The sequence below is a fragment of the Scyliorhinus canicula genome, chromosome 1 (assembly GCF_902713615.1).
Source record: "Scyliorhinus canicula chromosome 1, sScyCan1.1, whole genome shotgun sequence".
Classification (NCBI taxonomy): Eukaryota; Metazoa; Chordata; class Chondrichthyes; order Carcharhiniformes; family Scyliorhinidae; genus Scyliorhinus; species Scyliorhinus canicula.
Window position 1 is genome coordinate 178,297,360 of NC_052146.1, and position 24,128 is coordinate 178,321,487.

Here is a 24,128-nt window from a genome sequence, read left to right on the forward strand (position 1 = left end):
AACAGGCCTTTGAAGATGGTGGTGAACTGCTTCCACCTGAAGTGGAACCCTTCCTCTGACCCCCTGATGGCAAATTTGAACTTTTCTGGCCTCCGGAATTCTGCCAGGTCAGAAAGCCAGTCTATGGCCTTGGGGGGGACGCTGCTGATCTCCATCCAAGTAGAAATCGTTGCCGGGCTATCAGGGAGGTGAAGGGCAGGACCTCAGCCTGCACCCCCCCCCCCCCCCCCCCCGAAGAGTTCAGGCTGTTCTGACACCCCAAAGACCACCACCAATGGGTATGGCTCCATCTTAACTCCAAAGACTTTGGACATGGCTACAAAGAATGTGGTCCAGAATCCCATCGGTCTTGGGCAGGACTAGAAAATGTGGGATCGTTGCAGGGACTCCCCTGACATCGTTCACCGCGGTCTTGCTCATGCTAGTCCTGGTCAGGTGTGCCTTGTGCACTACATTCAGTTGCATCAAGCTCAGCCTCGTGCATGAGGAGGTGGAGCTTACTCTGTGCAAGATCTCGGTCCAGAGTCGTCCTCCTAGCTCAAGGCCTAGTTCTTCCTCCCATCTCTCTTGTTTCGTCCAGTGGGGTCATTACCTCTTCTAGTGGTTGTCCATATATGTATGCACACTTGCCCTCCCCTAACTCATCCTGTGATATCAATCTGTCTAGTGGGGTGCGCCTGGGTAACTGGGGGACCTTGTGGCGGAAGGCTCGTTCTGAAAATATCAAACGTTGCTCCATTTCGGGAGTTGGAACTTCTCTGTTAGTTCCTCTAAGGTTGCTACTCTGCCGTCCACGTACATGTATCGGGCCCTCAACACCCCTTCCTCCCTTCTCCAGGTTTTGTATGTGATGTCTGTTCTACTGGGATGCATCTTGTCTCTTAACCTGAAATAGGGCATAAGCTGGTTCCAGGCTTTCAGTGATGCTACCATCACCGGGCGAGTACTTGGCTGGGGGGAATGGGAGTGAGGTAGTGACCCATTCCACACCTGTTCTACGTTTGCTGCCCATTAGTAGTACAGGTGGTTAAGCAATGTCAAGCCACCCTCTTTGCAGAACAGTTTTATAGATCCTGGGGTTCTTTCCTGCCTAGACGAAGGCCGAGATTAGTTTGTCCACCTTGGTGATGAAGGATTTGGGGATGAAGATCGGGAGCGATCTAAACATTATGAGGAACCTTGACAGGGTTATCATCTTTATTATCTGTACTCTCCCCGCCAAGGAGAGCAGGAGTGAGTCCCACCTCCGCACGTCCCCATTCACCACCTCCACCAAGCTAGACCGGATCCACTTGTGGAGCTGGGCCCAGTTGTGGGCTATCTAGATCCCCAGCTATTTGAATTTAATTTGGACTGGTTTGAACAGCAGCGTTCCCAGTTCTGCTTTTCCCCCTGTGGGTTCACTGGGAAGGTTTCGCTCTTGCTCGGATTTAATTTGTTTCCCCAGAAGGCTCTGAACTCTCTCGGGAGTTCATTATCTTTCTCCTGCTGGCTTGGGGATTCGAGATGTAGAGCAGCAGGTCTTCTGCATAGAGAGAGACTCTGTGCTCCCTACTTCATCACAGAATGCCTCTAAACCTCTCCGCTGACATGAGCGCGATAGCCAGTGGCTCAATTGCCAGAGTGAACAGCAGCGGGGACAGTGGGCACCCCTGCCTCATGCTTCTGTGCTGCCGGAAGTAATTTGAACTGGTGATGTTCATCCGTAAGCTCGTCATGGGAGCGAGTTTAACACTGGTCCGAATCCAAATCGTTCCAGTTACCCGAGAGGTACTTCCACCACCTGGTCGAAGACTTTATCTGCGTCCAGGGAGATATCACCTCTGGTGTCTCCTCACTGGTTGGGGACATGACTATGTTAAACAGGCACCTGAGGCGCGATTCTCCGAGCCACGTGCCGGGCCGGAGAATCGCCGACGGGGCGCGGTTGCGGCGATTCTCCGGCCCGGCGCGTGGTTCTCCGAGGTGCGGAGAATCGGCGCCATTTGCGCTGGCGTGTTTGACGCGGCGCGGGCCGCTGGAATCGGTGGGCTCCGGCCCAAATGGGCCACGCGGATACGACAGTCCTGCTGGCGCCGTTCACCCCTGGTCGCTGCCGTTGGGAACTCTGCGCGAAGGCTCGGGGAGGGGGCCTGTGGGACGGGGAAAAGCGTTCCTTCACTGGGGGGGGGGGGGGGGTCCTCCGATTGGGGTCTGGCCCACTATCGGGGCCCACCAGTCGGCAGGTCAGCGTCCCCCCCCCCCCGGCCTACTTTGTTGCATGTCCGGCCCCTGAACCCCGACACCATGTTGAGTCAGGGCCGCGTGCTAAAGAAGTCCCCCGTGCATGCGCAGGTTGGCGCGGCCCAACTGCGCATGCGTGGATTGGCGTGGCACCCATTTGGCGCCGGGAAGGGAGGCTGGAGCGGCATGAACTGCTCCAGCGCTGTGCTGGACCCCTGTGGGGGTCAGAATCGGTCGTCCCAGTGCCCGTTTTGCGTCGTCGTGAAGCGCGACGGCATTCGCGATGGCACAACCACTTTGTCTCCAATTTGGAGAATCCCCCCCCCCCCCCCCCCCCCCCCTTGTTGTCTGCCATCAGCTGTCTGCCCTGACAAACCAGATATTGTACGTTAACTTCTGGCAAGCAACTCTCCAGTCGTCGTGCCAGAATTTGCACTTGGAAATTTAGGTCAGTGTTCAGGAATGAGATGGGTCTGTGTGACCCACGCGCTACCGAGTCTTTGTCTTTCTTCGGGATCTGTGAGATCAAGGCCTGTGCCAGCGTGGATGGCAAGGCCCCCCTCGGCAATGAGGCATTGAACATCTCCCGCAGGTGCGGGGGAGGTTCTGCTGCTAAAGGTCCTGGTGCCTTCTTGGATTGCATGGAGTTGATGCACTCCATGACCACCTCTTGACCCAACAGTGCTTCCAATCACTGTACCTTTTCCTCCCCCACACCTGGGAAGACCAGTCCGTCCAAGAACTGTTTCACCTTTGATTCTCTCTCTGGGGGCTCAGATGTGTACAGTCCCGGGTAGAAGATTGCAAAGGCTCCATTGATTTCCTCTGGAGCTGTGACCACCTGTCCCGGATCTGCGTTATCTCTTATGTGGCTGCCTGTTTTCTCCACTGGTGGGCCAGCAGGCAGCTGGCCTTGTCCCCATGTTCGTAGAAGGTCTCCCATGTCCACCAGAGGCGGTTCACTGCTTTCCCGGTGGAGAGCAGGTAGAATTCCATTTGTAATCTTTTCCTCTCTATGAGCAACTCCACGGCCCCCGCCGATCCACTTCTAGTATGGGGTCTAGCAACCACCGTCCGGCTGCCTTTTGTCTCCTTTCCCAATGAGTCCGTTATGCTATTATCTCCCCTCTGATCACTATCTTCAATATTTTCAGAATGTGGAGGGAGGTACCTCCCCATTCTGGTCGCAGTTCATGTACCTGTTGATGGCCAATGTCATCCTTTTTCAAAAAGCTTACCCTCGTCTGGTCTTTAGTTCTTGGGTGCGTCTACTGGAGAAAGATTACGTCGACCCTCAGGATTTTCAGGTGGGCAAAGAGTCGGGATCTTTTGATTGGGCCATTAAGTACCCTCACGTTTCAGGTGACTATCCTGATGGAGGGTTTCTGTCACTTGCTTCTTTGGGGTCAGCCATGTTTGCCTCGTGGACATGCCCCTGCATGCCCGGGTTTGCCTTTATTCTTGGCCCGTTCAAGATGGCTGCCGCCACTTTCCTCTTTCCACCCATATCCCCGTGTAAACTGTGTGCCCAGCATTCTATCCCCCTGTTGCATCCTTCAAGTCCTGCCAGACTTCCCTCCTTTTCAGGAAGCCTCTCCCACAGTTCGTTACTCCGGTTTACAGAATATTCACTAGTATGGTGTGCCCCCTGCCCTGACTTTACCTTCCCTATTTCGTATCGCTCTGTTTTGGGCTGGCGGAGTGTCAGCCTTGACGCCCAAGGAGGTGTGCAAGAACCGTCCTCACCCTGTTGGCCTGGCCCCGCTGTGTATCGAGTCCTTCTCTTTGGCCCTAACCCCTGGTATCCCACAAGCTCTGTAAAATAGTTTGTATTGCCAATGCATATGCTGATTCCCCACTAGACAATTGCGGAAGAGACATCGAAGGGTTACCCACCGGGGAAAAGACCCACAGGAGAACAGAAAAAAATTAACCAAAGGATAAAAACAGACAACCACAGATAATGCATACAACCCCCCACCTTTCATAGAGGTCCATGATTTAAAGTTATCCTACTCCGTTCTTGCCCAGTTCGTTTCTTTACACAGAATTGTTTGCATCCTCCGACGTGTTGAAGAAGTGGTCCCTGTCCTTGTATGTGACCCAGAGTATCGTCGAATATAGCATGCTGAATCACACCTTGATTTTGAAAATGCCTTTGGCCCCATTGTTCGCTGCATGGCCAGTTCAGCCCCAATGTCCAAGTAGACACGGATGGCGTGTCCTTCCAATTTGCCCAACTCGGGATACGTTCCTTGTCCTTTGTGTAGCCGGATGATTCCTGCCCGCGTTGGTTCCCAAGGTTGCAGCTTCTGGTGGAAAAACCTGTGGGCGTGTTCTGCCTCTGGAGTTTTGGTGCAGTCCTCCTCTGGGACCAGTGTCCTGAGCATCTTTGACATGAACTCGGTTGGGCTCCTACCTTCTATGCCCTGTAGTAGCCTAATGATCCAGAGGTTTTGGCACCTTGGCCTGTTCTCCTGGTCATCGTTCTTGACCTTCAGTGTCTTTTGGGTCACTGTCAACCTTGTTATTTTGCTGCTTTTGCTCCCCTTACGATCTGTCTGGTGGCTTACCGGCATCCCCAACCAGTCAAGTTGTTGATGGGGGTCCAATTGATTTGGCTTTTTACAGGTTTAGTGCCTGTTCCTCGGGTCAAAAAGGTCCAAGAAGAAGTTTCCAGGAGGGTGCCACCTTTCGAGCAACCGCTCAGCTCATGGCTGCCACCGGAAGTTGACCTTGCTTATTTATAATAATATTTGAGGAGGAGTAATATTGAAACAATTATGGAGTTTTAAACCATGTATTAAAGCCCAGTTTATCTTTTGTAGAAAACAATTGGAAGTAGGATTTATGTTGTATCTGGGTTAAATTTAGAACAAAATTGTAAAGGTTATAGAATCACGTAATCGTACAAGTATTCGTCAATTTCTGTTATGAAAGTTATCATTTGGGGCGGCATGTGGCACAATGGTTAGCATTGCTGCCTACGGCGCTGAGGACCCGGGTTCGAATCCCGGCCCTGGGTCACAGTCTGTGTGGAGTTTGCACATTCTCCTCGTGTCTGCATGGGTTTCACCCCCACAACCCAAAGATGTGCTGGTTAGGTAGATTGGCCATGCTAAATTGCCCCTTAATTGGAAAAAAATAATTGGGTACATTAAATTTTTTTTTTAAATGAAAGTTATCATTGAATTTGCTTAGTATACAAGCTTGTCGCATTAATGCTTCACAACAGTATTTGTTCTGTTTGGAAGTGTTTTTATGTTTCCTGAACCTGATCACTAATGTTATCACAGATTACCTGCAATAGGCATCTGACTTTGCACTTAATTCATTATGTACCTTCCAGGAATTCATCGAAATAGCCCTCGTCCTATCAAAGTACCTCGATGCCATAGTGACCCACCTAATCCACATCTCATCATCCCGACACCTGAGGGATTCAGGTATAGTACTCTGTTTGATTCTCGCCCCTTCTGCACAATTTAAAAGTAGGGCTGGAAATTTTATTGACTTATCTACTGTTGAGCCATTCTTTGAATACAATGACAGCACCAAAAACACATTTAATACAAAAATCTATTTGCCAGTTCAAGTCAAGTAAGTTGGGCAACATGGTAGCACAAGTGGCTAGCACTGTGTCTTCACAGCGCCAGGGTCCCAGGTCCGAGTCCCCGCTGGGTCACTCTCTGTGCGGAGTCTGCACATTCTCCCCGTGTCTGCATGGGTTTCCTCCGGGTGCTCCGGTTTCCGCCCAGAGTCCAAAGACATGCAGGTTAGGTGGACTGTCCGTGATAAATTGCCTGTCATGTCCAAAAAGGTTAGGAGGGGCTGTTGGATTATGGGGATAGGGTGGAAGATTGAACTGGGTCGGTGCAGACTCTATGGACCGAATGGCCGCCTTCTGCACTGTATGTTCCATGTTCTAAGTCACACAGAATTCTTCAGTAATGTCTGATTCCAGTGTTCTTGTATTGGCCAATGAGAAGTGGTCTCCGACTGGAGATTCTGAAAATGCCTATGGACTGTATTTTCTAAACTCTGAGCTAACCAAAATTATCATAGTTTCCTGCAATCTTCATCTCCTTGCAGTCTTTCTAACAGGTCATCACCCTCCTGCAGTCTATAGTCACCCAGTCTCTCTGATCAGTAGCCACTTTCTTGCAGATTGTCTGACTAATCACCATTCTTCTGCAGTCTTTCAGACCAGTCAGTATTCGCCTGCTTGCTCTGCAACCAATAATCATCCTGCTGCTTTTTTTCTTTGACCAAAACTTATTCTCTGTGACTCCAATTGTCATGCTGTCTAGTAAGTAGTAATTAATTTATTTAATAAGTTTTGGATTTTTTTTCATCCATGGCAAGTGGTTATCGCAAGCAAGGCCAACATATGTAGCCTATCCTAAATTTCCTTGAGAAGGTGATGGTGAGTCACATTCTTGAACTACTCCGGTCCACACGATAAAGTTACTCCCATGCTGCTGATGGATAGGTGTTCCAGGATATTGACCTAGCAATGATGAAGGAACAGCGACCTGTTTCAAATCTGTACGCTGTGACATGGAGGGAAATACCCTTGCTACCCTTGAACACCTGTCCTTCTTGTTGGCAGAGGTCGTGGTTTTGGAAAGTCTTGTCAAAGAATTTTCTACATTGTATTTTGTTGGAGATAGCCAATGTATACAGGCTGCGCTGGTGGTGAAAGGAGTGAAGGTGATGATTCAGGTGCCATTCAAGCGATTACTTTGTCCTAGATGGTGCCACAGTTCCAAGTGTTGGAGCTGTACTTTTCTGGGCAGGTGGGAAGTATTCCATCGTATTCCTGACTTTTTCTGTCGTACCTTTGACCTCTTGTTACCATGTTGATGTGGCTGGTCAAATTGAGTTTCTGATCAATGGTGAATCCAGGATATTTAGGCTGGGGTTTCGATGATGGCGATGCCACTGAATGTCAAGAGGGTGGTGTTCTCTCTTGTTGGCGATGGTTATTATCTGGTGCTCCTTATCAGCTCAAGCTTGAATGTCGTCCAGGCCTTGCTGCATGCATTGAATGTTTCTTTATCTGAGGAGTTGCAAATAGAGCTGAACACTACGATCATCAGTAAACAATCCCCACTTCTGACCTTATGATGGAGGGGAAGATCATTGATGAAGCAACTCAAGATGTTTGGGCCCAGGACACAGCCTTGAGAGACCCATGCATCAATGTCCTGGGGCTGTGATGATGGGTCTCCAACAACCACAATCACCAATCATTGTGCTGGGCATAACTCTGGCCAGTTGAGAATTTTCCTCTAATTTCCCAGTTTTCCTAGGAGATGCAAAACATGATCAAATGCTGACTTGATGTCAAGGGCAGCTACTCTCTCCTCCACTTTGGAATTCAATGATATTTGTGCCCATGTTTGAATCAAGGCTATAATGCGATGAGTCGCATGGCCTTTGTGGAATCTAAATTAAACATCAATGAGCAGATGGCCAGAACTGACTGGATTTGACATTTTTGTGGGTAGAACTTAACTGGGTGATTTCTAACTTTTTCAGGTAGATGCCAGTATTAGAGCTGTGCTAGAATAGCTTAGTGGGAAATGTGACTAGCTCTGGACACAAGTCTTCACTACAGCAAGGATGTTTTGGGGGCCCATAGCTGTTTCTGTATTCAACGTACTCTGCTGCTTCTTGATGTCTAGTGAAGTAAATTTAATGGTCTGAAGACTAGCTTCGGTGATGCTGGGAATCTTGAGGAGAAAGCTAATATGGATCAACCACTCAACACTTGTTGAAGGTGGTTGCAAACATTTCAGCCTTGACCTCTGCACTCATGTGCTCCATCATCAATGAGGATGGTGATTTTAATAGAACTGTCACCTGTCGATTGCTTAGTTATCTACCACCATTCATGACTGAATGAGGCAGGATTTGCAGAGCTTTGATCGGATTCATTGCTTGAGTATTGCTTAACTCTGTCTATAGCATGCTGCTTCCACTGTTTAGCACACATATAATACTGAATTATCACCTCATCAGATTGGTTTGTCATTTTTAGACACATTTGCTAATTGTGTTAGAAATTGTTCACCAAATTCCTTTTCAAAATAAAAACCGAGCAAGAAAAATCCATCCATGGCTTAGTAAGTTTAGGGTAATATTAGATGAAAAGAAGAACATTATATTGTGGCACATAATAGTAAGCCTGAAGATTGGGAGTGGTTTAGAAACCAGCAAAGCTGATGGAAAGGGAAAAATTAGAATGAGAGTAAACTAGCCACGAATATGAAAACAATAAGAGCTTTTATAAGTATATATTTTTTAAAAAGGTGAGTAGCTACAGGAAATGTTCGTACTTTGGAGGCAGAGTTAGAAGAAATTACAATGTGGAATGAAGAAAAGACAAAGCTGCTGAACAAATATTTGGTATCTATCTTTGTAGTAAAAGAGCCAATGGCACCAGATTTAGGATAACGGAGGGGCTAATGAGAATGAAGAGCCCAACATAATTACAATCAACTGAGAAATACTATTTGCAAAGCTGAGAGACTAAAAGCCAACACCTCCCCAGGGGCTTGAGGCCCTGGAGTTCTAATTGGATAGCCGCAGTGTTGGTGGGTGTACTAGAAAATCTTTCCCTAGATTCTAGAACCAGCCAGCAGATTGGAAGTTAGAAAATATAACATTGTTGATTATGAAAGGAGAGCGACAGATGAAGGGAGCTGAAGGTCAGTTAGCCTGACATCAGACACTGGGAAAATGCTGGAATGTTTATTAAGGAAACAACCATAGGCACACAGGCACACACACACACACACACACACCCCTCCTAACCTCCACCGCATCTAGGAGCCACCCCCAGGTCCGCATCACTGAATCTTGGGGCTGGTGTCCTGGGCGCCATTGTTAGGAGTTGGCTGGGGTTGGCTGAGCAAGTGTAGCTTAAGTACTGCCTGACCTTATTAGCGGGGGGCTGGCGAGCACGGTCCCGGCGAATCAGTTAGCGAGCCTTCATTGCGGCAAGAAGCCCGAGGGGCCTCGTTAAGTGGCCGATGAATGTTGAATTGTGTTGCCGGCTTCGCTGGGAAGCTTGTGGCAATTCCCGCTTGCTACCGTACTTTGAATATTTTCTGGAGAATTGCACCTATAGACTTGATATTCCAGCTTGCCAGTCAGAGTTGGCATCTTCTTTCTTCTTTGTTTTCCTGACGCAATGAATTCCATGCAGTTATTCAGCAAAGACTCTAAACTCCAAATACCCATTGAAGCAAATAGAATGTGATGGCTCAGCATCTTATTAGCCGAGGGTTGCCCAGCTTAAGGTGAGCAGTCGCTGACAGTGGGACGAAATGGTCCCTCCCACTACCAGAGACTATTTGTAATACATGTTCTCTACATCAATCAAAGTGGGATTATCACTTGTAATTGGTCTCTTGTGTTGGGTTAATGCCCTGCAGAGAAGGTGCATCCCATGGCAAAATCTATGGAGACAAGAACTCTCTCCCTGCCTGGTTGGGTCCAAAATAATGTAAAGCATTAGATTTGGCACCATTTTGGGTATAGGGATTGGCTGAAAGATGACTGACATATTTAGACATTAGTCTGCCTTTGGGCCCCGCTGCAGATTATTTCTCCCATAGCTTTCAACACTCCTGAGGTATCCACCATACAGTGAAGCTATTCACTCATAGCTGGGAGTTTGATTCATGAGTGCCATGACGAGTTCACATGTCAGTGAGCCTCCACACTGCACGTCTGGGGACCAAACCTTCTGAGTTCCTCTGATGCTTTAGCCTGGGGCCACAAGGAAGTGTCACCATGAGACAGCACAGCTGAGGGTCTATCAATGGAGAGGCTGCATACTGACAGGGGAGTGAATTACATATTTGATTTTTTTTTTCACCTTGCCAGGCAGTGGTTTAGGCTGAAAATGAGAAACAAGCTAATACACAAAAACGGAAAGCATGCTAACTCCACCCACGCAGTAGCCACATCTATCGACTTTTGCAGAGGACACAAAGAAGCTGCAAAAGATATAGACAGGTTAAGTGAGTGTGTAACAAGCTGACAGATGAGTTAAGAGTGAGATTATTTGCTATGATAGTACAAATAGAAAGCAGAATTAGACATAGAATTTACAATACAGTAGGAGGCCATTTGGCCCAACGAGCCTGCACCGACCCTTGGAAAGAGCACCCTATTCCTGTAACCCCACCAAACATTTTTGGGCACTAAGGGCAATTTAGCATGCCCAATCCACCTAACCTATACATCTTTGGATTGTGGGAGGAAACCGGAGCACCCGGAGGAAACCCACGCACACACGGGGAGAACGATAGTGACCCAGTGGGGAGTCTAATCTGGGACCCTTGAGATGTGAAGAATCCTTTGTTAAAATATGAAACGTTTAAATGTTCAGAGATGGGTGTATTTACAAAGGAACACAAAGTTAGCATGCAGATACAGCAAGCAATTCGGAAGATTGGAGTAGAAGAATAGGGAAGTCTTGACACGGTGGTGGCGATGTGCTGAGCGGATGCACATCAGTTAGCTCTCCCCTCAGTCTGACCCAATACAGTAAATTTATCGTAGAATTTGGCCTAAAAAGCCTCCTAAAACCCACCCGAACACAAAAGGCACAGAAGAAGATGCCTGCGAACAATAGATCGAGGGGACGGCGAGAAGCTGCTGCGACGGAAAGGGGCAGGAACAACGGGCGAATGGACAGCCAGCCCCACTAGGCAAGGCGGAGACCTAGGCAAACCTGGATTACAGAGTCAATGTTGAAGATTCCCACAGCCTCCTCACTATAACCATTGTGCTGTTGTTTTTGGCAACTCTCCTGCTAATGGGATAGAAGATACCCAAATGTGTTGATGGAGTCTGGAATGTTGGCTAAAAAGGTAGAATCCCTTAAGTATGACTGTTAGGCTGTTGCTTGACTAGTCTGTGATATTAATGGGAGAGAATTTGCAGCGCCTGATTATATATTTGTCATGCCTGAATCTGGTGTCGGCTGATATCAGGCAATCAGTCCGGTTGTTTCTCATTCTGTTTTTAAAAACGGTTTTGATAAACTGACTTCTCAGCTGATTCAGACAGCAGCAAAGTCAAAGTCAAATCACGTTGCATTGGGTCGAGCGTCATATGCCAGCCAGACCAGGCAAGGAGGATAGATTTTTCTCCCCCAAATCTTTTTGTGAACCAGATGGGGTTTTATGAAAATCAGGTCGTCATTGCTGATGCTAGCTTTTTAAATTCCAGATTAATTAAATTAATTAATTGAGTTTAAATCCCTCAGCTGCTCAATGGGATTTGAACTCATGTCGCCAGATAATCAGTCCAGACCCCTGATTACTGGTCTCGTAACATAACCACGATGCCAGTGGCGGACTGGCCAGGGTGTCAGCTTGCCCGATGGCAAGTGGGCCCCCTATATCAAATAAAAATGCAATAAAGAAACAAACACAGACAACTGTCTTAGTAATAAAAAGGAATAAGAAAAAAAAAGAGAACAGGACACAAATAAGCAGTGCATGAAAAGGAACGAAGCAGGAGAGGTAGTGGAAGGATGTGGAATAGGGGGGCATGGGTCGGGCATAATTAAGGAAATTCCATGTTTTCAGCAAGAGTGTGAATTTAAAGATAAAGTTACAATTCGTGATTTGAGATGGTCGGCAACTTCAAAGGATATCAAGCAGGAGTCTTGGTTCAGCCGGTACATCGGTCCGGGGCCCGGAGAGCCAAGAAGGGGCCCGTGAATCTCTGAAGGGCCCTTAAAAATTATAATTAATTAGATAAATAAATCTCCAACTTCTTTCCTGAGATTTGTATTCTAACTTAATAAAATATAATTGTTTTTAAAAAGAGCAATACCAAATAAAAATACAAAAAAGAAACAAACAAATAATCACTCAGTGTATGAAGGAACGAAGCAGTGTTAAACGGTTGTGAAAAGGAGTGGGGGGGGGGCTGGTTCACCCGGGTCGGACATAGTTGGAAATCCACGTTTTCAGCAAGAGTGTGTGAATTTAAAGATAAAGTTACAGTTCGTGACTTGAGATGGTCGGCAACTTGAAAGGATATCAAGCAATACATAGGGTTGTGAGGTCACCGAAAAGGAGAAGCGGTACCTTTGACCGTGAATCATGAGGTCAAAGATATTGAAGTGATAAGCCATGATCGGTAAACTCAAAGGGTTGAGACTTGTAACACTACACTGGTATCAAACTGGACATGTTAACTTTGGTCGTGGGACCATTCTTAATGTCTTACTATAGTCGGACCAAACTTCTAAGTTTCAACAGTTGTCTCAGTTGCTTCCTGGTGTGAACACTGGACAGTGGATTGTCTCCTCTTCTGAAGCTGCATAGGCCACAGTAGTATTGACTAATGAACATAGCCTATTGAAGTGTAAGTAAGTTATTTTATATTTTTTATCAAGTAGGGGTTTATCTGGCGTCCCTTCAAGTTATTCTTGCAATCATCAATATTCATTTTTCCCAATGTGGGCTATTTTTAATTAAGTTTTTATTTCAGGAATATTACCCCTACCAGCATGGAAAAGAAAAAGCATAAATCTGGGTCACTAAAACGCAAAGAACAAAAAGAAGCAGAAAGGAATGAATCAGCCAAGCTATGCAGGCCTATTACAGAGTTTATAATACCACAAGCACAATCCACATCAATATCCAATTCTGCAACAAATAATCAAGAAGCAAGAAACAGTGCTCATGGTGATGATGCAATAACATGCGAGTTACAAGAACAGAGAAGAGCTACTTTGAATGTAGAGACAAATACAAGTGCATCCATTACTAATCAACCCAGGCCCAACATTTCTTCTGGCTTCCTTGTTCCGGTATCTGTACTGCCTGTAGTTGCAACATCTGAACACATAGCTTCAACTAGTGACAAGGGAATCAGATATTCCTTCAAGCATAAGTGACTTGGTTTCTGAAGCACATCCTGTAAATGAACCTACGCAAAAAAAATGATCAATTACTGGAATCTTCCAATATCCATCACGAGCAAAGCTAAAACAGTTTTTTGCTGAACATCCACTTCAGCCACTTGATAATCTGCCATTTGATGCTCGTTTGTATGAGAGGAAAATTATGAATGACTCAATCCCAAGAAAATGGCTAATATATAACAAAGAAAATAGATGCTTATATTGTTCATACTGCTTAGCCTTTGAGTTTTCCAACACTTGTAATCCATCACCCTTTGTATGTGGATTTAGTGACTACAGGCGTATTAGCCAGAGCTTGACTTTACATGAATCGACAACAACACATGTCAGAAATGCTCAGCAATACATCAGTGTGGTTAATGATGGCACCTTAGATAAATTTTTTTGCAGCATCAATAATTAAAAGGAAAGAAGAAGTATTGAAGCAGAGAAGTATTGTCATGAGGATTATAGTCATCATAAAGATGTTAGGCAAGCAAGCACTTCCTTTTCGAGGTCACAGAAATGAATCGGCCTACATTCTAGATAATGAGGTTCTGAATCATGGCAATTTTTTAGCTACAGTGCAGTTGATGGCAAAATATGACCCCATTATGGCAGCTCACGTTTCTGCAGTGCAAAACACGTCTAAACAAAGAATCAAATGATTAGAGCAACAAGAAAAGGCTCAAAGTAAAGGCCGTGGTGGACTTGTTACATACCTGAGTAAAACAACTATAATCATGTTAATCAAAATTATGAAGAATATGATACAAGAAAGAATTAGTCATGAAGTTTCTCAAGCAAAATATTATTCTATTCAGGTTGATTCAACACAAGATAATTCATTCATCGATCAGTTTAGCATTATTATTTGGTATGTGCTTGAAGGTATTATCTGTGAGCGACTACTTTCAGTTGTGCCAAGTAATGAAGGTACAGGACAGGGACTTTTTGATCTATTGATTGAAACATTACAGCATCTTAAAATTGACCCCCAAAAATGTTTATCTGATAGCACAGATGGCGCTGCAAGCTACCATGGCCAGTATAATGGTTTACAAAGTAAAATTGCTGATGTGGCTGATCAACATGTTCATATATGGTGCTATGCCCATGTCTTGAATTTGGTGGCAACTGAAACAACAAAATGTTGTGTGCCTGCAGTTTCTTTTTTCAATTTGCTCCAGAATATAGCAACATTTGTGAAAGCATCATACAAGAGAATGGCTGTATGGATAGAAGTTGTTGGAAAACATCTAGGACAAGAAAAAATGAAACTATTAAAGCTAATTGGTGAGACCAGATGATCAGGAAAATCCAATGCAGCAACAACTATATTTGGACGTTTTGATGATGCCGCTGCCAGTGCTTTGGAAAATCTATTGACATGCTTATCAATGATACAAGATTCAGAAAAGTTTGATGCAAAAACAAAACATGAAGCAAATGTTTTACTTCAAAGTCTTCTAAAGTTTGAAACCATATTGACAGCATTTACTTGTATATATTTGAAACTACAACCCCGTTATCAAGTTATCTACAGACAAGTGGTTTAGATATGTTTACTGCATGGAGTTTGGTAGATTCAGCTACAACAAAGTTGAAGGAACAGACAAGAACATTTGATAACGTTCACAGCAAGGCTTTGGAATTTGTAAATAAATGTAATGACAGGATTTCACAGATGAATATGGACGAAAATCAAACATTGGAAATTGATGCGTTGGAAGCAGCATTGCCAGTTAAGAGGCAGAGGAAGAAGAAAAGAATGGCAGATGAGCTTATTGATGATGAAAGAAATTCCTCAGATTCTCTAGCTGATTTTCGAGTAAATGTGTTTAACCTAATAATGGATCGCATTGTCCAGTCACTAGAATCACGCTTTGTACAACACAAACAGTTGTATAAAGATTTGTCCTGCTTGGACCCAGCAAAGTTTAAAACTATTGCAGAGAAGGGCCTTGAAGATGAAGCATTGGAAGGTATTATTAAGCTGTTCCGACAAATCAGCAAAGATCAAGTAATATTGGAATTGTTTTCTTTTGCTTCAAACTTTGATGTATTAAAGCTATTGCTTAATGATGGTGAGAATATGGATTCCAGTTGCAACAATTGTAAAATTTGCAGCACTTGCCCATCGTGTGTACTAAAAATTCTGGCATCCAACAGAGTTCATAACAAGGCATATGATAACCTTTATGAACTTTATAAAGTCATCTGCACACTATCAGTTACTCCAGTCCAATGTGAGGACATTTTCAAAGCTAAAGATCATAAAGACAAGGTTAAGAAATTCGCTGTCTGAGGAGAATTTGGAATCATACATGTTGCTATCCATTGAAAAGGAATTGTTAGATGAATTGGATGCAGAAGCAATTATTGGCAGATTTGCACAATCATCTAGCGAATACAAACGATTGGTCTTAATATAGTGGACTGCATGCAATGCTCTATTGTGCTTTTGAACTATCTGTTAATGTGTAAATTGTGCAGTAAACTATTTAAAAATATCAACCAATTAAAATCAAAAAAATAAATTAAAAATTAAATTATAACATTCTGTATTTACATTTGGTATCTACTGCCAGTAATATGTACAGTACATGTACACTGTAATTACTAAGAAATACACTTTTTCCACAAAAATTTTAATTGTACCCTTTTTTCCATATGCATTTTTTGAAAATTTTATTTATTCGTTATGAAAATTAAATGATAGCATTGTAGTTGTGGGTGGGCCCCCTTTGTCTCCTGGCAACCAATATTTTTAGACCCAGTCCGCCACTGCACGATGCTACCGTACCCCTTTTGTCAGTGATTTTTTTGTTTATGCTATCTGCTGTCAGCATTTATAATGGTAAGTGTCATATGTACTGCATGTTGTTAGTACATGCATGAGATCATTGTTACATGATCTGCGTATAATCGAAACAAAATTCTAAACCTTATTCTAAATCGAGAGCTAACCAGTTTATTTTGCTGCACTTGTTAACCAACTGGTAGATGTATAGCATAGCATTGTGGATAGCACAATTGCTTTACAGCTCCAGGGTCCCAGGTTCAATTCCGGCTTGGGTCACTGTCTGTGCGGAGTCTGCACATCCTCCCCGAGTGTGCGTGGGTTTATTCCGGGTGCTCCGGTTTCCTCCCACAGTCCAAAGATGTGCAGGTTAGATGGATTGGCCATGACAAATTGTCCTTGGTGTCCAAAAATTGCCCTTAGTGTTGGGTGGGGTTACTGGGTTATGGGAATAAGGTGGAGGTGTTGACCGTGGGTAGGGTGCTCTTTCCAGTAGCCGGTGCAGACTCGATGGGCCGAATGGCCTCCTTCTGCACTGTAAATTCTATGAATATTAATTGTTGGTTTCTAATGGTGGCCTGAACTGATGGTCAGAATGTTACCTTAAAAGTTCTATCTTCCGAAGTTAAGGGTACTTCAGCTTTGTTTACCAGTTAGTATTTCTGTGTAACTGAGAGAATTTTCAGATCCTGATGGAACCGATTCATAACATAGGGGTGTGGGGGAGGGGAGGGAGGGAGTGGGAACACTTAATCCTTAGCACTCACTGTAGGATTATAGCATTATTCAGTGCACTTTTTCTGATTGCTATGCGATAACCACCTTGCAACCTGCAGCAGCACAGAGAAATAAAAGCATAGTATGCGCTAGCTAAAAACATTATTTGACATTGACAATAGTGAAACTCCGTTCACCATATTGTAGAACGATCTTAAGAAAAGTATAATTATTTTTATGATTGTGATATGTTCAGTGCACAAAATGGAGTGGTTAGTCAGTTTGTCCATGTTTATTCAATTAATTCCGAACTTTCTCTTGACATCAAACCACCATTGCAATAATAATACTACATGCAATCTTCATTTATTTTTCTTCCAAAATTGTCAGCTACTTTTATATGTTCTTGAATTGTTTTCTACTCTATCACCAGCCCAAGGAGTCTTGGCTCTGAAGTACGGAACCAATGCATCGCTGCTATTCGCTCAGCCCCTATAGTTGGTGGTGACCTCAATCACATCAAGTCTGCAAGCACTGCAAATGAATTAAGGTAGCTTTACTCACATCGTGAACAGGTGGCATTTGTGGCACATGTATATTCTTTATCGTATATCAGTTCAATCAGTTTTGGATATCTCAAATTTCCTTTTGGCACCAGAATCCATGTTGCAGATAATGCTAATTGTTACTACATTGCTGAACTCAAATTATTAAATAATTACATTTTCTTTCAGTTTTGAGTTGTAACATAATATAAGAGGTGCTATTTCATAGCAATACGAGTAGGCTATTCAGCACTTTGAGCCACCTTACGATTGAAAAATATCATAACTGGTTTTTCTACCTCAAATTCACCACCGTACACCATCCCCGTAATCCTTGGTTCCCTCAATGTCATAATCTATTGCTCTCTGTCTTAAGTAGGCAATGCTTTTTAAAACATCTTGTGTCAGACGTTTGAAAACATAGTATTAAAGAGGAAATATAAACCAAAGTGTTTTTAAAAATTCTTTCATGGGATGTGAGCCTTGCTGACAAGGTCAGCATTTGTTCCTCATCCCTAATGCCCATGAGAATGTGGTGGTGAGCTGTCTTCATGAAGCGCTGGAGTCCATTTGGAGCACCTACAGTGCTATTCGGAAAGGAGTTCTAGAATTCTGACCCAGTGGCAGTGAAGGAATGGCAATATAGTTCCAAGTGAGGATGGTGAATGTCATAGAGCTAACCACTGGCCAACTTTGCCACCCTGTTTGTTTATATTTCAAACAGTGTTTGTAAATTGCCAGTAAATGTTTGAGCTGTGTTGGAATGCAGATGAATTGGAATGTTTCTGATGTGATCTTGTTTGTTTCAAAATAGGGGTTCGAGTGTCCCTGAAAATGATCGTTTAGCATCCATAGCAGCCGAGCTGCAGTTCAAGTCACTGAGCCGACACTCCAGTCCCACTGAAGATCGCGAGGGTAAGGAAGTGACGATTAAATATCGTGAATTGAAGGCGTGGTGTTTTATAACACAGCCATACTGAACCCTGGTGCAACCCTGAAGGTCCACCTCCTGCTCCCTCCAAACTACTTGCATCAAACTGGATAATCACCCAACTTCCTTTCCTGGCTTCCATTTAGCAGATATTGTTGACTGTTTCATCTCCAGATTATCACTCTCTCCTTCGAATCTGATACTATCACCTCCTACAAGAAACAAATCTTGACGCTGACCACCTCCCCTGGATACCAGCCCCCCCTCCCCCTGCAATCTGCCACCTCCATTTCCAAGCAATCTGTCGCCTCCCAAATCATGTTCATCTTTTCCTGCAACTTCACATTTCGACTCTACTGTAGCACCACAACAGATCTGAAAGTCCTATGTAACTGTGTCTGAAAGTGCAGCATCAGGTTCCACATGTAGCCAGGGTACAGCCATTTCTCCCTCCCCATCAACTCTTTCTATCCCATTTCTCTCTCTGAATTACAATTTTAGTAATGTTATAAAATGTAAGTTATTAATATGCCTCTCCATTTCTTGGTGCCACATGTTATTAAAGTTACATTGGAAGCTGAACCATTGAGCTATCCTATAACTAAACCAATTTTAGAAGTTTGATTGAAATCACTACGATATGTGATGTTATCATATAGAATACACCAATTCATATCAGAAATAGCAGGTTACCAAGGGGCTAATAAGAGTGAGGAACTTAAGATAATTAGCATCAGTAGAGAAAAAATGTTGGGCTGTTCACAGTTTCCGTCTCCATATTATAAGAAGGACTTTGCCTGCAGTACAGTGAAGGTTCACTACATTTTTCCGTGGCATGAGAGGATTGTCCTATGATGGGTGGTTGAGTGAATTGGACCTTTATTCTCCAGAATAATGAGAGGTGAACTCATTGAAACGTACAAGATTCTGAAGGTGCTGACAGAGTAGACACTGAAAGGCTATACACTCTGGCTGGAGAATTAACACCGGAGCGCACTCAGAATAAGAGTTTGATTATTTAGGGCTGAGGTGAGAAGTTTCTTCACTCGAAGGGTTGTGAATAGTTGTTAATTGGTAGTACAGCACTTGTGTATTTCTGAAAAAAGACATATTTTGTAGAAGCTTTTCACCTTGCACTCAAGACAACTGTTGTGCTGATCGGTTGGAAAGTGATTCTGGCAAAGGCTTAGCCATAGTGACTGACAGTTTACTGCCAAACATTTAAAAAAAAAATTAAACCAGGCAACTTAACTCTGGTCAAGGCTTTGTCCTGAGGAATAAACCAGCAAATGACTATCACTTATTTTTTCAGCGAACACAGGTGAACTGTGTGCACATGTTCCTTCTGTCTGCAGTGAACAGGGCCCAGTGTAGTAACATACGTGGCTTCCAGTACACGCAAATGTGTCACACTGCAAATGCGAATGACTATCTTAAATTGGTTGTTGTCGGTGTAATTTTTAGCATACTGAGGATTATTTAGCACATGTTGTCGAACTGCAGAATCACATCTAATGTTGGACACTGTTTTTGTCCAACATTAACCACGGGATGGTTGGATACGGAGGTTACTTTGCCTGTTGCAAACAGCAGAAGGAACATGTTGCTTGATACGATCTACCTGTCTATGTAATGTAAGGCCCACATACCTAGCATTGTACAAGAATTCAAATACCTCATTACTCATTTGACTTGATGGTAGCATCCTGTGGCGAATGCCATGTGTTGCTCCTGTACAGTAACAGCATGAAATGGCTAGCTTCACCTGTTGCTCAAATCTTTCAGATGCCTTGTCCTACCAGGTAGCTGGGCACTTTTCGGGGGGGAAAAGTGACCGACCGCCTTGGGCTCGTTTAGTTTGCTCCATATGCAGCGTGAAATTATCTGGTCAGGGTAGTCATTATCCTGCAGGGTACCTTAGCTCAGCATCAAGCTTGCATGGCAAGTAAATGGCTTGGCCCCTATTTACAAGGTTGCTGATCAAACCAATATTACAGTTTATGGAACTGTAAAAAAAAACCCAACGCGTGTATTGACCAGTGAAGATAGGCTTGCAGTAGACAATGGTAGAGAACACCCTGGCAGATTTCCCAACCAGTATGTTAAGGATAGGAAGTTAATTTGACTGCTCCATTTCAAGGTGAATTTGAGAGCAGGCTGGAACCATTAAGACATGCAAAGAAATTATTACAGCTTCAGATTTAAATATAACTATCATCAAAATATTAGAAATATGCAAGGGCAGGAGGTTAGGCGTCATTCCCTTGAAGACCCTTTTCTCATGAAACCCAACAAAGATGTTTGTGAGAAGAAGGCCAACAAGGGATCCCAAGGCAACACACTCTATTTGGACGTATATGGCACATACAACTTAGCAGCTTGCTCAATTGAGTTCAGCTTTAACAATGCCATGCACACTATATATCCCAGATACTGCCGGATCTCAGGCAGAACAAAAAAAGGTGACAACTATGGGAAGGGAGATGGTCAATGCAGGACTGAGGGTGTTGTACCTAAATGCATGCAGTAAACTGAACAAGGTAAATGATCTTGTCACACACATTGAAATTGGCCAGTATGATGTTGTGGACAGGGGCTGGTTTAGCAGTGGGCTAAACAGCTGGCTTGTAATGCAGAACAAGGCCAGCAGCGCGGGTTCAATTCCTGTTCAGGACTCCCATGAACAGGTGCTGGAATGTGGCGACTAGGGGCTTTTCACAGTAACTTCATTAAAGCCTACTTGTGACAATAAGTGATTATTATTGGGGCAGCACGGTAGTACAAGTGGATAGCACTGTGGCTTCACAGCACCAGGGTCCCAGGTTCGATTCCCTGCTGGGCCACTGTCTGTGTGGAGTCTGCACGTTCTCCCCGAGTCTGCATGGATTTCCTCCGGGTACTCCGGTTTCCTCCCACAGTCCAAAGATGTGCAGGTTAGGTGGATTAGCCATTATAAATTGCCCTTAGTGATCAAAAAAGGTTAGGAGGAGTTATTGGGTTACGGGGATAGGGTGGATGTGAGGGCTTAAGTGGGTCGGTGCAGACTCGATGGGCCGAATGGCCTCCTTCTGCACTGTATGTTCTATGTAAATATAAATCGCAGAGACGTAGCTGCAAGGGCATCAGGGCAGATATCTAAATATTCAAGGATATGTGTCCTATCGAAAGGACAGGCAGATGGGCAAAGAGGGTGGGTTGCGTTAGTAAGAAATGAAGTAAAATCCATAGCAAGAAGCAATAAAGGATCAGAAGGCATAGAACCTCTGTGGGTAGAGTTGGGGAATCGCAAAGGTAAAAAGACCCTGGTGGGAGTTATGTACAGGTCCCCTAGCAGCAGTCAGGATGTGGGGCAGAAAATAAATCAGGAGATAGAAAATCAGGAGATATAAAAAAGGCAATATTACAATAATCATGGGGGACTTCAATATGTAGGTGGACTGGGAAAATCAGGTTGGTAGTGGATCCCAAGAAAAGGAATTTTTGGTGTGTCTAAGAGATGGTTTTTGGAGCAGCTTGTGACAGAGCCTACTAGGGAACGGGCATTCTGGATTTGGTGATGTGTAATGAGACTTGATTAGGAAACTTAAGGTGAAGGATCCTTAGGGAGCACTGACCACAATATGATAGAATTTACCCTGCACTTCAAGAGAGAGAAGCTGGAATCCGATGTAACGGTATTCAATTAAATAAGGGTAACCACAAAGACATGAGGGAGGAGCTGGCCAGAGTTGATTGGAAAGGGAGCCTAGCAGGGAAAACAATGGAACATCAATGGCAGGCGTTTTTGGCGGTTATTCAGGCGGCACAACAGAAATTCATCCCAAGGAGGAGGAACCATCCATGGCTGACAAGGGACGTCAAGGACAGCATAAATGGAAAAGCATATAAAGTGGCGAGGATTAGTGGGAAGTCAGAGAATTGGGAAGTCTTTAAAAGAGAGCAGAGCACACCTAAAAAAAGAAATATGGGGAGAGAAGATGAATTGCGAGTGGAAGCTAGCTAGTAATATAAAAGAAGATTGGAAGAGTTTTTTTCAACATATAAAAGGTAAGAGAAAGGCAAAAATAAACATTGTACCACTGGAAAATGAGCCTGGAGAAGTAATAACAGGAAACAAAGAAATGGCAGAGGAACTGAATAGTTACTTTGCATCAGTCTTCACAGTGGAAGACACTAGTGGGATGCCAGAGCTCCAGGAGAATCAGAGGGCACAGGTGACTGTAGTGGCCATCACTAAGGAGAAGGTTCTGAGGAAACTGAAAGGTCTGAAGATGGATAAATCACGACTGGATGGACCATATCCCAGGGTTCTAAAAGAGATAGCTGAGGAGATTGTGGAGGCATCGGTGGTGATCTTTAAGAAGTCACTGGAGGCAGGGAGGGTTCCAGAGGACTGGAAAGTGGCTCATGTAACACCACTGTTTAAGAAGGGAGGGAGGCAGAAGACGGGAAATTATAGACTGGTTAGCCTGCCTTCGGTCATTGGTAAGATTTTAGAGTCCGTTATTAAAGATGAGATTGCGGAATAAAGAGACATAGATAGAATGCAGAGCTGGGCTGAGAAGTGGCAGATGGAGTTTAACCCTGACAAGTGTGAGGTTGTCCATTTTGGAAGGACAAATCTGAATGCGGAATACAGGGTTAATGGTAGGGTTCTTGGCAATGTGGAGGAGCAGAGAGATCTTGGGGTCTATGTTCATTGTTCTTTGAAAGTTGCCACTCAAGTGGATAGAGCTGTGAAGAAGGCCTATGGTGTGCTAGCGTTCATTAGCAGAGGGATTGAATTTAAGAGCCGTGAGGTGATGATGCAGCTGTACAAAACCTTGGTCAGGCCACATTTGGAGTACTGTGTGCAGTTCTGGTCACCTCATTTTAGGAAGGATGTGGAAGCTTTGGAAAAGGTGCAAAGGAGATTTACCAGGATGTTGCCTGGAATGGAGAGTAGGTCATACGAGGAAAGATTGAGGGTGCTAGGCCTTTTCTCATTAGAACGGAGAAGGATGAGGGGCGACTTGATAGAGGTTTATAAGATGATCAGGGGAATAGATAGAGTAGACAGTCAGAGACTTTTTCCCCGGGTGGAACACACCATTACAAGGGGACATAAATTTAAGATAAATGGTGGAAGATATAGAGGGGATGTCAGAGGTAGGTTCTTTACCCAGAGAGTAGTGGGGGCATGGAATGCACTGCCTGTGGTAGTAGTTGAGTCGGAAAATTTATGGACCTTCAAGCGGCTATTGGATAGGTACTTGGATTAGGGTAGAATAAGGGAGTGTAGGTTAACTTCTTAAGGGCAGCACGGTAGCATTGTGGATAGCACAATTGCTTCACAGCTCCAGGGTCCCAAGTTCGATTTCGACTTGGGTCACTGTCTGTGTGGAGTCTGCACATCCTCCCCGTGACTGCGTGGGTTTCCTCCGGGTACTCCGGTTTCCTCCCACAGTCCAAAGATGTGCAGGTTGGGTGGATTGGCCATGACAAATTGTCCAAAATTCTATGATTAACCTAGGACAAAGGTTCGGCGCAACATCATGGGCCGAAGGGCCTGTTCTGTGCTGTATTTCTCTAATAATACTTTGGAAGTGCATGATAAAATAGGACTGAGTCAGCATGGCTTCATCAAGGGGAGGTCATGTCTGACAAATCTGTTAAGAGTTCTTTGAGGAAGTAACAAGGAAGTAAGGAAGTTAGACAAAGGAGGAGAACCAGTGGACGTGATTTATTTAGATTTCCAGAAGGCCTTTGACAAGGTGCCGCATAGGAGATTGAGAACAAAGAAAAATTACAGCACAGGAAAAGGCCCTTCGGCCCTTCAAGCCTGCGCCGATCCAGATCCTCTATCTAAAACTGTCACCTATTTTCTAAGGATCTGTATCCCACTGTTCCCTGGCCATTCGTGTATCTGTCTAGATACATCTTAAATGACGCTATCGTGCCCGCCTCTACCACCTCCGCCGGCAATGC

The 24,128-nt window shown here is 44.3% G+C and overlaps 1 protein-coding gene across 5 annotated transcripts in view; it reads left to right on the forward strand.

Annotated features, from left to right (window-relative positions):
• The window catches only part of map3k4 (mitogen-activated protein kinase kinase kinase 4), a 186,410-nt gene that overhangs the window by 121,599 nt on the left and 40,683 nt on the right, over window positions 1–24,128 (forward strand). For all 5 annotated transcript variants that reach the window (XR_005461426.1, XM_038803416.1, XM_038803411.1 and 2 more), the window contains exons 16-18: window positions 5,573–5,669; window positions 17,119–17,235; window positions 18,045–18,145. Coding sequence is in view for 4 of the 5 variants with exons in the window: in XM_038803416.1 (XP_038659344.1) it covers window positions 5,573–5,669; window positions 17,119–17,235; window positions 18,045–18,145 (315 nt within the window). In the remaining variant the exon portion in view is untranslated. The remainder of the gene's footprint in view (window positions 1–5,572; window positions 5,670–17,118; window positions 17,236–18,044; window positions 18,146–24,128) is intronic.